This window comes from Paramisgurnus dabryanus, chromosome 4 (assembly GCF_030506205.2).
Source record: "Paramisgurnus dabryanus chromosome 4, PD_genome_1.1, whole genome shotgun sequence".
In the NCBI taxonomy this organism is placed as follows: domain Eukaryota; kingdom Metazoa; phylum Chordata; class Actinopteri; order Cypriniformes; family Cobitidae; genus Paramisgurnus; species Paramisgurnus dabryanus.
This window is the reverse complement of record NC_133340.1, coordinates 34992522-35009649: the sequence shown is the minus strand read 5'-3', so window position 1 is coordinate 35009649 and position 17128 is coordinate 34992522. Positions and strand designations below refer to the sequence as shown.

Here is a 17128-nt window from a genome sequence, read left to right as displayed (position 1 = left end):
AAACTGTGTTTGCAATGGTGGATCAGTTACTTTTCTTCACCTATCCTAATGTTTTAATGTACTTTAAATGTCGCCAAATCAGTGCTGCCCTGACAGCCTGTTAGACTAATAATTTGAATAAGAAATCATTTGTATTGCGTATAGTGTCGAACGCGGCCATCCGCGTGTAGCCGCGGGGAGTATACTCGAAAAGCTGCGCGGACGCGTGCGCGCGCGAGCCGGACGCGGACACGGAAAAAAAGTATACCGCGGCCTTTAGTCAGATAGCATCTACTTCAAAATGCTAAATATACATTAGCGGCTAATGTTAATCGTTAATGATTTGGAACAAATATGATATTATTTAATGTTAAACTATGTGAGTGGCGCAACAGGTATTTGAGCTACTTCCTGAGTCGTAGCTGGGTGCCGCGGACAGGCGCCACCTGTCAGCGCCGGTGTGCGTATACTCATAGAAAACAATGTGTTCGATTTTTTTTAGAATGGCGTGGCGCTGAGCTGCACGTCCGGTGTGCGACCCCCTTGAGAGTGGTTTTAAAACTGGAAGCCACGAGATGGTGCCAGGGGGACCCCAGTTTTATGACATTTTATAACATACATTAATTCAAATCATAAATTCTTTGTAATTAAACCTACAAAAATAAGGCTACTAACCAACAGCACTAATTAGATTTTTTCTGTAAATCACCCACAGAAATTTGTGCTTTTATTATTTGCCCTGTTTAGTAAATTTGCCCCTAAATGGGCATATAGGGTAGTATTGGGGTGTAAATCTTAAAAGCATATAGGGTTCCCACGGGTCCATGAAATCCTTGAAAGTTTGTGAATCTGGGGGAAAATATTAAAGGCTCTATGAAGTTTTTGAAAATATACATAAATAGATACAGGTCATTGAAAGTGCTTGAATCTATTTTATACTAGAAGTTTTCTGGAAAAAATCCATATTATTCCCTGTGTAGTGTAATAATTTAATTATATTTCTAGACTTTTTAAGCACGTTCGCTTTAAATGCTTATATCTTCTGTATGCAAATGTTGATTCATACCAAAATGCTTTTTGCATAGTTGTGTTTGACAAATGAAAACGTCTCGGGTTACGTATGTAACTGTTGTTCCCTGAGAAGGGAACGAGACGCTGCGTCTCCCTTGCCATACTTCCTGCGTCCCTGTAATGCCGTCTTTGGCAATATTTCAGATAGCGATATACTTTCTGGCTCCCCCATCACCCTGTCTTTGTTGTTAAGCCTCACCATTGGTTGAATTTGATATACACATTCAGACGCACTTACCCCTGGAGGCGTCCCCAAAGTGTCACCGCAGTGACGCAGCGCAAGTTCCCTCGAAAGGGAACTTTAATAATGTATCTTAAAAGGTAACACGATGTAACATTTAGTCCTTGAATTTGAGGGTATTTGACCTGGAAAGTCCTTGAAAGGTCCTTGAATTTGAAGTAAACTAAAGTGTGGGAACCCTGACATAATTATATTCTAGAACAGTGTTTCTCAACCAGGGAGCCAGGTTTCCATGGGGGCCTTAAAGGTGCGGTGCATGATTTTTGAAAAAACTTTGGAAAAGCGGCTGAGTATCAAAGCACACTTGTAGCCAATCAGCAGTAAGGGGTGTGTCTTCCAACCGACATCATTGCCTGGGTTGCATATGTGTGGGGCGGGTCTATCAAACGAAGGTCCAGATTCTATTGGGGTGGGGCTTTCAGAGATCATGCACCCCACCTTTAAGATAACTTAAAATTATTCGAAAAAAGGCCAAAAAAAGCATTAATATAAGATAAAACAGCCAAAAATCACTTTATTTCTTATTGTTTGGTTATTACAGCAGCCATATCACCCTGTAGCCCAAGACAGCTTGCCCACTGAAGCTAAGCAGGGCTGAGCCTGGTTAGTACTTGGATGGGAGACCACCTGGGAAAACCAGGTTGCTGCTGGTAGAGGTGTTAGTGAGACCAGCAGGGGGTGCTCACCCTGTGGTCTGTGTGGGTCCTAATGCCCCAGTATAGTGACGGGGACACTATACTGTCAAAAAAAAGCACCGTCCTTCGGATGAGACGTTAAACCGAGATCCTGACTCTCTGTGGTCATTAAAAATCCCAGGATGTCGTTCGAAAAAGAGTAGGGGTGTGCCCCGGCATCCTGGCCAAAACTTGCCCATTGGCCTACTAATCATCCCTCATACTAATTGGCTATATCACTCGGTCTCCTCTCCACTAATAAGCTGGTGTGTGGTGGGCGTTCTGGTGCAATATGGCTGCCGTCGCATCATCCAGGTGGATGCTGCACATTGGTGGTGGTTGAGGAGATTCCCCCATTCATATGTAAAGCGCTTTGAGCACTGGAAAAGCGCTATATAAATGTAACTAACTAATTATTATTTTTGTAATGAAATAACATCTAGAATATTCTATTAAGTAGAAATAGAGTGAGTGGGGGGGGGGCTTCAAATATTGTTTTGGGCAATAGGGGGTGCTTGAAGTGAAAAAGGTTGAGAACCACTGCTCAAGAGAATTAATTGCTAATTTCATAGCAACAGTTTGTGAATGGACCTTTTCTATTCTAACATGATAATATCCTTTGCACAAAGCAAGGTTCAATATATTCGCAGTGGGTACACAGGGGTACAGTCATACCAGAAAAAGGCCCATCCAAACCTGTTGCAACTAAATTCTTTAAAATGGTATTAATAAATACATAAAATACAAAAAAATAAAAAAGCATAAATACATGTATTTGTTATTATTGGAATAGATAAACGTCTTTATTAGAAGGGGCGTCCCAATATTTTTGTAAATATAGTGTACATAGGGATACAAGCTATACAGTATGTGGACGGGCTGCTGTACATATATTTGCTATGGGCAGACCAATCTCTCTTTTCTTTTCTCCCCTCCTCTCCTTTCATCTCCTCTTTCATTCTCTATCCTTCCCTCCTTTCTTCTCTTTTTACCTCCTCTTCCCTCTTTTTCTCTCCTCTTCTGTGTTATCCTCTCTTACTATTGAGTGTCCGTTGTAATGTGTCCTGTGGTTAGGGATCAGTGATCACTGTGGTAACAGGGCGCACAAATAAAATGCTCCTGACTGAAGGGCCGCCGATTCGACCAATTACACGGCTTACTGCTCTCACCACGGCAACCCAGACTTTAAAAAATGAGTACCTAACCACCTGGCATGGATCACAGCTCTAGCATGATGAATGACGAAGAAAACAAAGCCTGAACAATTGAACAGATGACCATACTTTATCCCTCGCCCTCGTCTCTCCATTTCCACACCCAGCTACTCTTAATAACATCGAAGGAAAGGGAATAAAGCATACTTGATTCCTGCCCCTAGCGTAACACGCACAAAAGAGAAATACCATCAAAAGAAGGAGCTCAGAAACAAGCGAGAAAAGAAGAGGATTTTGCATAGGCCCCTCTGGGCTTTTTTTGGGTTGGGTTAGCGATGGCCTCCTAATAAGTCGGGAAAAGGAAAGAAAGGGTGAATGAGAATCTAAGAAGACAAGACGGAGGACAGAGATTTCCATTGAATTGAAATCGCACCCTCGGCTAGCGCCGTGCTAATCCTACCAAACGGTGCACGCCCCATGTGGCAGAGATTAAAAAAACTCTCATGGCCCGTCACCGGGTTCCTACGTTTTACAAAACGCTGTACTTTCTTCCACCACGTGTCAAAAACATCTTCTGATTAAAACATGCTTGTAGACTATAAAAACGTTCATAGGCACTTTGGTCGTAGCGTCTACATTTAAATGAAATGAGCCATGTCGGTGGTTAGAAGAGGATTATTAATTTTTATGAAGAAGGGCTTCTGTTGCAAACTTACATAATGACTTCAGGTATTTAACTCAAATTAGACATCCATGGTCAGTGCATATACAGGATAAATCATTATATGCTAAAGGGACATTCCACTTTTTTTGAAAATATGCTGATTTTCCAGCTCCCCTAGAGTTAAACATTTGATTCTTACCATTTTGGAATCCATTTAGCTGATCTCCGGGTCTGGCGCTAGCACTTTTAGCATAGCTTAGCATAATCCATTGAATCTGATTAGACCATTAGCATCGCGCAAAAAAATAACCAAAGACTTTGGATATTTTTCCTATTTAAAACTTGACTCTTCTGTAGTTACATTGTGTGCCAAGACTGACGGAAAATTAAAAGTTGCGATTTTCTAGGCAGATTTGGTTAGGAACTATACTTTCATTCTGGCGTAATAATCATGGACTTCGCTGATGTAACATGGCTGCAGCAGGCGTAGTAATTTTACGCACTGCCTGAAAATAGTCCCCTGCTATTGAAAGTAACCAAGGGGACTATTTTCGGGCAGTGCGTAATATCATTGTGCTTGCTGCAGTCATGTTATGGCAGCAAAATCCTTGATTATTACGCCACTTTGAGAGCATATTTTCAAAAAAGTGTTGTATGCTTTAAATATATGTTATTTAACCATTGGTTATTGTTTCTTCTCAGTAGACCTTAGTTAGTCATCGCCATATTTAACACAAAGACAAAAAAATACATTTATGCATGTAGCAGATGCTTTAACAACACAAAGTGACTACGCATTCAAGCTACTGTATACGTTTTTCATCAGTATGTGTTTCCAGAGAATCGAAACTCACAAACTTTGTTACAAATTCAGCCTAATGCCTACCAGAAGTTTCCTAATGTTATTCCAGAGCCGGACAAAGGATTACTTATGTGTACTCCAGCAGCTTTGACCTTATTTCGTCTTTGTTACTGTAGGTTATCGGATTTCTTACCGACTGGATGTCAATGATCCCAACAAGTTCACCACGGTCGAGGTGGGGTCCAACGCTCGGCAGTTTACAGTGACGGGATTGAGCCCAGAGTCTGCATACGTATTTCAAATCACAGCACGCACACAGCAGGGCTGGGGATCAGCGGAGGAAGCGGTCGTCATAACAACGGAGAAAAGAGGTAAGAAAGAACATCTGGAATTGCTAATGGCTTGCTGGAAATAACTCATGTCGACTTAAGGTGATCAAGATTGAGTTTAAAGCATGGTAGCTGGTTTATGTTGGGTCCAAAGTGGTCTACCAGGCCAATAACATCAAGATTCTGGTTCATGAAGTATCTATCTATCTATCTATCTAAAACTGTATTTTTACCCAGATTTTGTATGATCTGTTTGTCCATGTGAAACGCCAATCATACAGCATATAAAGTGCACCACCAAATCACCATGTGGCCCTTTGGAGCCCAATCCGTGCCCGTTTAGCCCCAAGACACGCGCATATGTGATATCTCGTTATGAATTTCCCACAGACCGTCCACAGCCGCCTCGCCGGCTGACGGTGCCGCAGAAAGGGGTGGAGTCTCGTAAGCTTCGACTTCAGTGGACGGCGGGCGGGGACGGGTCGTCCCCTGTGCGCTACTACACCCTGCAGACGTCGGAGCTGCCAGATGGAGAATGGAAGATCCACACGTCCTCCATCGGTCATAACAACACCTCCTGGGACGTGGATAGGTAAGACACACACACATATCTCTCCCTGATTAGTCATAACTGCCTGTGAGGCACTGACTGATGCACACACAAACATGAGCTTTCACTATTTATAGCATAATGTTGTTTAGCACCAACAGGCTGCATGCATTTAAATATACAGAGTACAGTCGTGGTACGTTTGGATTTTAGTAGTCTGACATGCAAATAACTGAAGATATGGTTTAACAATGAACTTTTGTATTGCACAATAAAACAAAATTAAAAAGTACCATGGTAATACCATGCTTTATTGTTATTCATTTATTTGTTTTTGGACATGCACTGTGGTAGTACACTGAAAAAACCTTGAGGTACCATGTACATTGTAAAAAAAATTAGTTACTCTTTAAATTTTGACGAGACTAGTTAGAATTTAAAATACTAATGCTGGGGAACCCCAAAGACAAACACGTGCACGCTATTGAGATTATCACGTGAAACGAAACTATATCCAATCAGAAAGTGAGATGATGGGAGACGAAAATAGTCATGGCGCAGCACAAAGTGAATTTGATGCAAAGTGAACTTGTACAGAACATGTTCCCGATGTCTCCATGACTTCACCCAAACCCTTTTCTTTTTTTCCCTTGAATTTTCTGTGAAAATCATTTTAAACACTATCCCTGAAATTGCTTCCTGCATATCGTCCGCCATGCTTATTCTGAAGTCTTATATCACAGTCGAGACTTTTTTTGAAACGTTTCTGTGTGGTGTGCTGTCTTTGACACATCATGGCACACCACACACTATAAAACGGTTAAATCTAGGATTTTTATACTCATGTTTGTGGTCTATCACATTTTGAAAATCTTATAAGATGTAAAAAATCTTTTGGTGTGTACCCAGCATAAGTTAAAATGACTTGCACAACCAATCTGATCATACTGTAAAACATGTTTTCGAAACTGTGGTTTGCAAACCCCTGGTGGTTCGCTGGGGAATTTCAGGAGGTTTGAAAGTTGATGAGACATGAATCAATTAAAATTAATTTATAAAATGTAAATAAATAATTTAGAAATAAAAATCTGGAAAAAAACACTAACAAAATATATATTTTTATTTGATTAATCTGCATGTTATGTGACCAATACACAACACAACAATATGTCAGAAACTCGGACAGATACGATTAATAAATTTTAGTACCAAAAAAAAAAAGAAAATGGAGGCCAGATGAAGGTCCAATAAGAGGTATACTGACAATAATTGGGTAAAATACTACTGATAAAAAACTTTTGAATTAAAAATACATGTTTTTTTAGGTTAAAGGAATAGTCTACCCTTTTGCCATATTAAACTATGTAATTACTTCAACCTAGACAAATTAATACATACCTATCTTTTTTCAATGCGTGCATTGTACAGCGCGTTGTGAATGTGTTAGCATTTAGCCTAGCTCCATTCATTCCTATGGTACCAAAAAAAAGTTTTATTTTGTGGCACCATACTTACTGGTATAACTCCTCATGGAACAGTCTTTAAATAGGGAAAACACGGAAGTGTTTGGTGGCTTCCCTGTTTGGTACCATAGGAATGAATGGGGCTATGCTAAATGCTAACACATTCACGACGCGCTGTACAGTGCACGCATTGAAAAAAGATAGGTATGTATTAATTCGTCTAGGTTGAGGTAATAACATAGTTTAATATGGCAAAAGGGTAGACTATTCCTTTAACTCTTTCACTGCCAGCGTTTTTAAAAAAAGTTGCCAGCCAGCGCCAGCGTTTTTCATGATTTTCTCCAAAGTTTAATGCCTTCCAGAAAATGTTCTTCTTTAATAAACATACAATATACCAAATGAAAGAACAGACCCTCTGCTTTCAAACAAAAAAAAAACGTTTCATCCTACCTTCAGTGGTTCTTTTGTAATAAGCTTTTGAATATGGGTAGGTTTCTGCAAAAACACCACATTTTGAGCAAAAAGCAGAGATAATTCCATTTTTGTGACGGACTTTTCATAGAGATCCCATTCAGAGCGATCTTTAAAACAGACACGGACATGCAGCCGCTTGCCATAGGGCAATACTTCCGGGTTTAAAAAGTTGCGGAATAATGGTGGATAATAGCGGTATTGCGGAAAGACGGAAAATCTCGTCAATGGCAGGTAAGTGTTTTCTCTTGATTGACGAGATATCTCGTCAATGGCGGCGAAAGAGTTAAACATGCAAATGTGATTTTAAATAAATCAAATATTTACTTAAAACTCAGGAGGTACTTCTAGTAAATAATTTAGGTCAAGGGGGTTCGGCTGACAAAAAAGTTTGAAAACCCCTGCTTTAAACATTTACATTTAGACATTTAGCAGACCCCTTTATCCAAGCGACTTACAAAGGGAGGCAATAATACAAGAAGTGCTTATATCAAGTTACAAGTTTTAACTATTTCGAAACAGCAACAAACTTTTGATAGTCTAAAACAATTTTAGCGGGCCCCCCTGCTGCACTTCTTTATTGCCCCCCAAAGAAAATTTATAACATCAAACATTCTAAAGCTTAAAGGCGGGGTGCATGATTTTTGTTGAGTCGGGCAGAATACCAAAAAACACTTGTAAGGGCGGGTCAACTATTCGACATTTTTGCCTGGGTTGCGTATGTGTGTGGCGGTTCTATCAAACGAAGGTCCAGATTCTATTGGTGTAGGGGCGTGTTTGTTTAGGTGATTTCAAATGGCTTTCAGAGATCATGCACCCCGCCTTTAAAGGAATACTCAACTTTCTTAAAAAAAAATTGTGATATTTTACATACCCCCATGTCATCCAAAATGTTGATTGGATTTTACTCCATATAGCGGACTTTATTGGACCTCAACAGTTTACAGTTCCAATGCAATTAAGAACATCTTTTTCTCTCTCTCTTGTTCTCTTTCTCTTTCTCTGCACTAAATGGCAGTGCTGTGGTTTTAAGATTAAGTTTTACCAAAACTAAGTTACTGTTTTTTTTTTCTAGGTTGATAGAAAATGTGCACCGGGGACCCAATTATAGCACTTAAACCTGGAAAAAGTCAGATTTTCATGAGATGTCCACTTTAAACAAAACATATTAAATTATACAATGCAGTGCTGTTGGTTGGTAGCCTTATTTTTTGAAGTTTAATTACACAGAATTTATGATAAATTAATGTATTTTATAAATTGTCATAAAACTGAGCCCCCCCCTGGCCCCCAGTTTGAGAACCACTGGTGTACAGTTATATAAATATGATAATGTGTCACTATCTTCTATTACCATCTGACATCATGACTTTACCATGGTAATACCATGAACTGAGCACTGTGCATAGATATTAAAAGTGCAGCTCACAATAAAACTGAATGAACCAAAGCTGAAATCTCTTGAAAAATAAACCTGTAAGACATTTTATACTACAGACATCCAGTGTGACAGATAAGACATCACATAGAAGAATAAAGAGAGAGAGAGAAGACGGAGTGTGAGTGTGTTAGAGACAGACTGCAATCATAATCAGTCTGACCATCAGGTGGCCTCATATCTAATCAAACATCCATTCAGCTCCACCCGCTCGCTAACCTGTTTTCTGCCCTCCATCCTTCAGCACGCCGCATGTTCCTTCACCTGCCTGTTCTTCTTACCGTCATCTGCCTGATTCGCGCCGTCTTCCTCGCTCACGTCTCAAAACGTCCACATGCATTAAGGCAAAAGATTTATTGAGCTAAAGCACTTGAGAAGATGCTTACCACCAAACACAATTCCTCTCAACTTGTTGTCTAGTGGAACCGTTCCTGAATTCAGAACCCCTTGATTATCCACCTCCATCATGCCTGTCATTTTAATCATCTTTTCTTGACATTTAATATAAGGCATCTTCACCCCACAGAGATGATTTTGAACGCTGTATATGTGAGAAGCTCCGATGCAAAAGCCTCTAAAACCATCTCTGTCAAAAATGAGATAAAAATGTGATGTTTACCGAATCCTCTCGGCAAATATTAAATGTTCATCAAATACTTGCACTTAAAATCCGCTTAATCCCGGCCATAGGTCATTCGGAAATACCAGTTTGATGGCAGAATTAATTAAAGTGCCAGTCAGGTCCAATTTCTAAGCTTTCTATCAGGGGCGTCGCTAGACCCCTTTTACTGGGGCACGTGCCCCAGTGTAAATCTTTTGTGCCCCGGTGTAAATCTCAAGTTAAAATTTTAGCAGTTAACTAGTGCAATCCTTTACAAAGACAATCGCGGCAAAAACGGATCTTTATGCAAAGTAGTTACTCAATTTAGGCTTGTAAAAGCGACGAAGCATTCGCATTGATGCGTGCACGCACGTATCCATGGCCGCGCGCGTTTGCGTTCACCGCGCACAACCGCATTCAAAAGGTGACGCCACGCGAGTGCTTATGAAAGCATAACGAAACTAAAGTAAGTTTCTAAATAATAATGCTAATCTTATTTTGACTCGATCATTATTGGCTTCTGTAGATGGACATCAGAAATGTTTTGTGCAAAGCAGGGAAAGAGAAGAAGAAAGGAGAGATGAAACGTTTAAGGGAGGATGGACAAACTACATCCTGACCCTGTCAGGTCTCAAACATTAAAGGAAAAATCTCAGGAAAACCTCTTGTCAAGTCTAAAGAATTGCATTGTTGCTGAGAAAATCAACAGATGTATGTGTTATACTGTTCTGTATTTTCAGATATGAAATTAATATTAAGTTTACTAATATTTAACTCTAGGACATAACACAAACAGTTAGCAGTAACTATGACTGAGAGTATTTAGTATAGCAGTCATAAAATGACTGGTTTCTTAAAATATTCTTGCAAAAATAAGTTATTAATCATTGCTATCATTGTATAATGTAGAAAATATTTCTCTGCTGTCATTATTTCCAAACATGTTATGCCATTTATGCCTCCAAACATGTTAATAATGTTAGGTATAATGAAGATTACACTTGTATATATGTATCTTTTGCACTGTAGAATAGTGGGTTAAGCAAAGGACATTGTATAGAAGTGTTGCACACCTCTTGCACACAGCAGGCTTTCAAAAAAAAAGTCAGCAAAAAATGGGGGGCCTGTGCCCCAGTAGAGCTTTATGTCTAGCAACGCCCCTGCTTTCTATTATTGTAAATGTTTACATTTATGCAAGGTCATAAAACACTGTCATCTTTTGAAAATATAAATTTAATATCTCAGAGATCCCCAAACAATTTGTGCCGTTCAAAGATTTAGTCTGTCTAAATCCCACCTTTCGTTAGCCTACTCTGCTCTAATTGGTCAATTTATGGCGCTTTTCCATTGCATTGTACCCCACGGTTTGGGTCAGGTCAGTTTACTTTAGGGGGCTTTTCCACTGGGTACAATACGTAGTATACGTACTTTTTTTTTAGTACCACCTCGGTTGGGGTTCCAAGGGAGCCGAGCTGATACCAAAACGTGACGCGAAAACACTGTAGATCACTGATTGGTTTAAGAGAATCGTCACTACCAGCGTCATCGCTATGTAAGGGATAATGTACAGGCAGCCGGTAGTTATCGCGAAATAAGCACATTCAGTGTGATACAAGACCCTCCGCTTCGTGTCGGGTCCTGATCACACTGTCGGGGCTTTTTTCGCGATAACTACCGGCTGCCTGCACATTATCCCGCTTATTACACGGCTACCTGCCACATAAGGAAAAAAACTGCACATGAATATGAATTTGAAACATTTTATTAGCATATTTGTTTAAAATTAAAAATTTTATCCTTTCGCGAAACTTTGCACAGATGCATCGTAATACCTTATTAAGATCCTCTGCTTCATACTTGTCTGTCTCCATTTTTTTCTCTCTTAGCCAGTCTTTGAGACGTTTTATTGCCCATTCTGTATTTTTGTGTGTGTTGGCTACGTAGCTGTCATGCTCTACTTTGTCAAGTTTAGTCTCAGTAAGCTCTCTGTCTTGTTGTTGTTTGTTGTTCGTAATAATTTTTTCGTCTTAATTGAGGAGCCATTTGAATTGTCCAAATCTATCGACCTTTTTTTTCTGTACATGTTAAAATAAATGTCGAAATTTTTCAATGTTAATTGTGGTTGTCCAGTTTTTGTCACAAGATGGCGCCAAACGGTAATCTTTGTTGGCGCGGAGGGATTTTAAACACAAAAGTAGTACCGGCTATGCGTTATTACTTTGGAGCGGTTATTATTTGAAAAGAACGAACCTGCAAATGTCTCAACTGACCAATCAGAATCAAGCATTCCAGAGAGCCGTGTAATAAAATAGATTAGCTTTACCCTCATGCTAGCTTGCGCTGTCTCGAGTTAACCTATTGTCATCTGTGCTGTACTGTAAGTTCCCAAACTCCCTTTTAGCAGAAAAAAAACATCCACAGGCTGAGAATCAGGAACATCGAACAAGTTTTTTTCCAGACTTGCAGTTTGTGGCGACACATTCGTGCTAAGCTAACGTGCACCTGTTAGCTTAACAGTGTGTTATGGGTATGATAAAAACATTTTAATTGCTAAATCTAATTCAAATGTTTCTTCAGGCATTTGACAAGTCATAGAAGGTAAAGTGAGACATTTAATCACAGAAAAGAGCGACTAAAACACTGTGAGTAGATTGTTGAAAATCAGTAATTATAATATATCACACTTTCATTTCTGTACGAAGCGAACGTTCTCAACCAAGAGGATGTTTGCATTCAAACCATCTTGATTCTCAGAGGAGGAAATGCCTGCAGCTATTAAAACAGAAATGCCACTATCAGTCCTTGTCTTCAACGCCTAATTATAAACACACACACAAGTAAACAGCCACAATGACACAAGCACCCCTACAGACCTGTTTCTCAAAACCCTAATTGCTGACTCACAAACATTCAAGCACACAGACACACACAGCACTGATGGCCCACTTTGATAAACTCTACCCACAACACCCTGCAGTGCCTCTCTTCCGTGTCCCTTCAAAGTCTGAAAAACAAAAACAAATCCATGTTGACTAATGATAAATTAATTATGAGCACACACATAAGCATCCAGAGTTGAGGATTTACTAGAAAGTCACGTAGACGAGTGGCATGAAACCAAAATTGTGATTGTCTTTATTTCCCTATCGTAACTTATATCGGAAATGATATGGATTCAGAAATGAAAATGAGAAAAAAATTAAGGCAGGACTTGATTTTCGTCCATCGGGAACTGATTGGATCCAAGTTGGATGTTGCTAACAAAAAATGAGAACGATCAAATGTAGCCAGCCCCCAATAGTCCCGCCCTTGTGCTGTAACTTCTGACTGGAAGAGAAGTCATTTTCAAGGAAGTTGGAGAGAAGGGGGTCTCAGCAGAACAAAAAGAAGCGTTTCCCAATTTTGGGGCGTCTTTAAACTGAAATAGGTGTGTTTCCACCTCTTTGTCTAATTGGCTCAAATTAAGTGCCTTATATATCCTATATAAATGAAGTGCCTTATCGCTCTCTGTTGCTAGTTTTCTGTGTTATTTACATATTTTGAAGCACAAGAACATAATACTGTTATGGCATGGTATAAAATGGTTTATGAATGATTCAAGATTACTTCATAGTTTTTTTCTTTTTTGTAAATTTAGCACAATAAATAGTTTGTATCCCTTTAAATAGTTTATTCTTCTGACTGAATTACATTATTGATATGTAGTTCCCTTTTAGCGACTTAAAATTATGTTGGATAGGCGTATTCGTAAAGAAAATGTTTTCATACGTCTGACCTTAAAGGGATAGTTCACCCAAAAATGAAAATCCTGTCATCATTTACTCACCATCATGTTGTTACAAACCTGTATAAATTTTGTTGTTCTGATGAACACACAGCAAGTATTTTAAGAAATTTTTGTAACCTAACCATTTCTGGACCCCGTTTACTTCCATAGTATTCTTTTTCCTATATAGAAGTGAATGGGGTCCACAAACGGTTTGGTTACAAACATTTCTTAAAATACTTGCTGTGTGTTCATCAGAACAACAAAATTTATACAGGTTTGTAACAACATGAGAGTGAGTAAATGATGACAGAATTTTCATGTTTGGGTGAACTTTAAGAAAATTAACCATGTTTTATTGTGGTAAAAGTGGAGGAACCATGGTTTTTTGGTGTATTGATTACTACTGTATCAGCAAAACCATGGTTTTACTACATTTACCACCATGGTTTAACTATGGTTTTAAAAACCATGGTTGTCAAAACCATGATTATTTTGTGGTTACCATGGTTTTACTACAGTAACCATGTTTTTTTACTGTAGTAAAACCATGGTTAATTTTCGTGAGGGTGCACTTAGGCACTCAGAAAAAGTGACATGCTGCATTCTTTTTTATGTCTTTATTTATCTTTTTATTATTGTACATAAATCATTGATGAAGATAAAATGCGAAAGAAAAAATAATGATGAATGGCTTTTCAGGGCTTCCGTACTTTTTGATTGGATGGTTAAAAACGCATAATCCTAGTCTGACAACACCGCAAAATTGGTAAACGCCCCCTTTTTTGTTCCGCAGAGACTTGTACTTGAATTTGAAGGATAACGTTTTTTTTATTATTTTTGATTATGAGGCACATTATTATTAAGTACACAGATAAATAATTTATGAAAAACACTACAAAATTATTAACTCAGTAAAAATGTTTGAATACATGGTGACAGCTTGGAGACTAGAAACGTAAATCTAAACCATTAATTCACCTTTCCTTATTAGTTTTTACCAACCAAACATTTTGCCTGGGTAATATTTATAAGATAAAAGCTGCACAAATTTGGTGTTGTTTAAGCAACGTTTTTTATACAAAAACAAATCTTTTTATGCTTTTTATTGTTTGTTTACACAACAACAGGATCCTTAAAATGCTAACTTTCAAAAAAGAGTTTTAAAGTGCAAGATAGTTTCTGTGTAAACTCAATTGCTGCATACACATTACCAGCAACTTTGTCAATTTGTGTTGCCCATCTCTTTCAGTGTGGTTGTTAGGAGGCGTTTCTAATTCTGGTTGTCATAAATAAGTATCGTCCACTGCAGTAACTGACGAGGGACGGATGACATAACAATGTTCTCATTATTAGTCGCTTCCGAAAGTCGATCATCTTTTGCAGAAAGTTAAACTTTTCTCAACTTTGTCGCATCCCTGGACACGCCCCATCCGATCGCCAACAGTAACTGTCGCCGGAAGTCTGCAAGCTTCAGTTAAAATAAATGAGATCATGTTGCTCCGCTATGTGAGTCGCTGCTAGTCTGAATGCAGCTTAAAGGCACACAAGGCAAGTCTGAGTATTATTTCTCTACTAGCTCCCCCTAGTGTCTGGGAGTAAATGCTTTCTATATCTGAGACTTTACAGACTGAAGGACACCGGGTCGGATACAGCAAATTGCAAGTGGGGTATTCTTCCTACAGACGGTAGGGGCGGGCAAGAGAGTCTTCATTCGTCATGTAATGAGTCATTTAACCATATACCGACTTACAAAGATGATTTATTAACATAAAAATGCTGCCTTGTGTCCCTTTAATACAGCATTTATAGTTGTTTTCGCAGATCCACATGAATGCAGATCATTTTGAGAATATTGTTGCGTGTACGTGAAATTTCAAAAACGCAAAGCAGAAACTTTTCTGTTTTTTATTAAATTGTTGTTGTATAAAAGTTTAAGCCAGTTTTGTTGGTTTCTTGATGTTTACTTCATTACCTTTTAATGTTAGTTAACTTAAAGATCAGGGGGCGTATTACAGAAAAGTCCTAACTTTAAAATCTTATCTTAACTGTTTGGTAACCATGGTAATTTCAGTTAGGACCTCATTTAAGACAAAAGCTATTACAGAATGATGTTCCTAAATGCATTATCTTATCTTAACTGCAGATAGGAAAGTGGTATTACAGAAGCATCCTAACTTGACAAAACATCCTAAAAACGGTCTTAACTTTAGGGTAACCTCACAAGTGTCCTAACTTAAAACTTTAATGATAGCCAGCTGAAACAATCACATTATGATAGAGCTGCGGGAGAATGACATAACATTTTTAACAAAGTGGAGGATGAAAAACATCAATGTTTGTTTTTGGATTACTCTTTGAATGTTTTTTTACCTTCACACATTCACATAATCACAATGTTTCTCACTACTGGAGCGATCTTTCAATTTCTGTCATCCCTCATTATTAAAAAACAGTTATCTTATCCATGAAAACTTGATGGGATTATAGTGAATACAGTACACACTTGACTCAGCATCTATTTCTTGTCATGTGTCTATCAAATGTTGAAATGTACAATAGTATCCTAGCACTTAGGAATAATAATTTTTTTAATTTTTGTAAGTCACATTTGCTAAATGTTTAAATTTAAAGGTAACTGATAGATGATGTGCTAAAACACTAATACAAAAAACACAGACTATGATTACTATGAATTTAATAAAATTGGCCCATTGAAATTAAAAGGACAATTCTTTTGTTTACTGTAGCAGCAGCTCACACATTGCTGGTTGCTTGGTAACAGACATGACAGTTGATAGCCGAACAGGATTAAGCGATTTGGGATTTCCTAACTAGAGATGAGATAAGATTTGGTGAAATAAGATGAGAATCCTAAATCAATTTAAGATTTGCTTCTGTAATATGAATTTGTGAAAAATCTTAACTTAACACATCATATCTTAAGTTAAGACCTAAGATAGAAAGTTTCTGTAATACGCCCCCTGGTCTGTGTAGAGAGCTTATCGCTGTAATGGAAAAACTAAAATGACAACAATTTAACATCAGAATGCAATTAGTAATATAATTAAAAAAAAAATCTAATTAACAAAAATCATTGTGTGAATTGCTAATTTTGTCGATAGCACATTTAATGTTTGCTGTTTCTTTATAATAATGTAAGCTGGAACTTTTGATATCACAGTGAAGTACAATCAAGCATCTATCATGAAATACGTCTATATTAACTTCACGCTAGACTATGTCAAGGACATCGCATACTTTGCTTTCATACCTTAGATGCCTAGTGTTTTAGCACTGCATATGTTCTGATTTCCACACTTGTTTCAGAGATATGGTGCCTCTCTGGACAAGCTTGTTGCCTGCAAGGCATTGTTGGTGGAGTAAACAGGTCTGCTCGCCAGATTGTGATTCATACTTAGGATTTTAGATGAGGTCATTTAACCATATTTATGGATGCATTTTCTATGATAGGTTACCAGCAGCAGTGTCTTTTTTTGATGTTCTTCACAAAGGAAGACCTAAAATGCACCTCTTGTGGTTTGTGTGAACCATCCAGCTTGTGTGTTGAAACCCTTCTTTTCTCCCTTTAGGTTGAAGCCGTACACCTCTTACAAATTTAGAATGATGGCCACAAATGATGTGGGTGAAAGTGCCTTCAGCAAGGAAACCGAGCCAGTAACCACACTGCAAGATGGTAATGTTAGACTCCATGTTCTGTTTCTGGATCTGAATATTTGTTGAAGAATGGATGTGAGTCGTGCATTCATGTTTAGAGATTAATCGTTTGTGTTTTTCCACGCGTTTAGTGCCGAGTGAAGCTCCTACAATTTTGCAGGTCAAACCGTCCACCACAACATCTATGATCGTCCAGTGGCAGGTAAAACATTACACTAGATGTGCCTAAATTTCTATTCCAATACCA

The 17128-nt window shown here is 38.4% G+C and overlaps 1 protein-coding gene and 1 pseudogene across 3 annotated transcripts in view; both read left to right on the top strand.

Moving 5' to 3' along the window:
- Nucleotides 1-17128, top strand: part of sdk1b (sidekick cell adhesion molecule 1b) — a 328241-nt gene that overhangs the window by 280513 nt on the left and 30600 nt on the right. For all 3 annotated transcript variants that reach the window (XM_065254359.2, XM_065254358.2, XM_065254357.2), the window contains 4 exons: nt 4762-4956; nt 5305-5506; nt 16797-16900; nt 17013-17083. In XM_065254359.2, coding sequence (XP_065110431.1) covers nt 4762-4956; nt 5305-5506; nt 16797-16900; nt 17013-17083 — 572 coding nt within the window. The remainder of the gene's footprint in view (nt 1-4761; nt 4957-5304; nt 5507-16796; nt 16901-17012; nt 17084-17128) is intronic.
- LOC135736155 (5S ribosomal RNA) lies at nt 1828-1944 on the top strand (annotated as a pseudogene).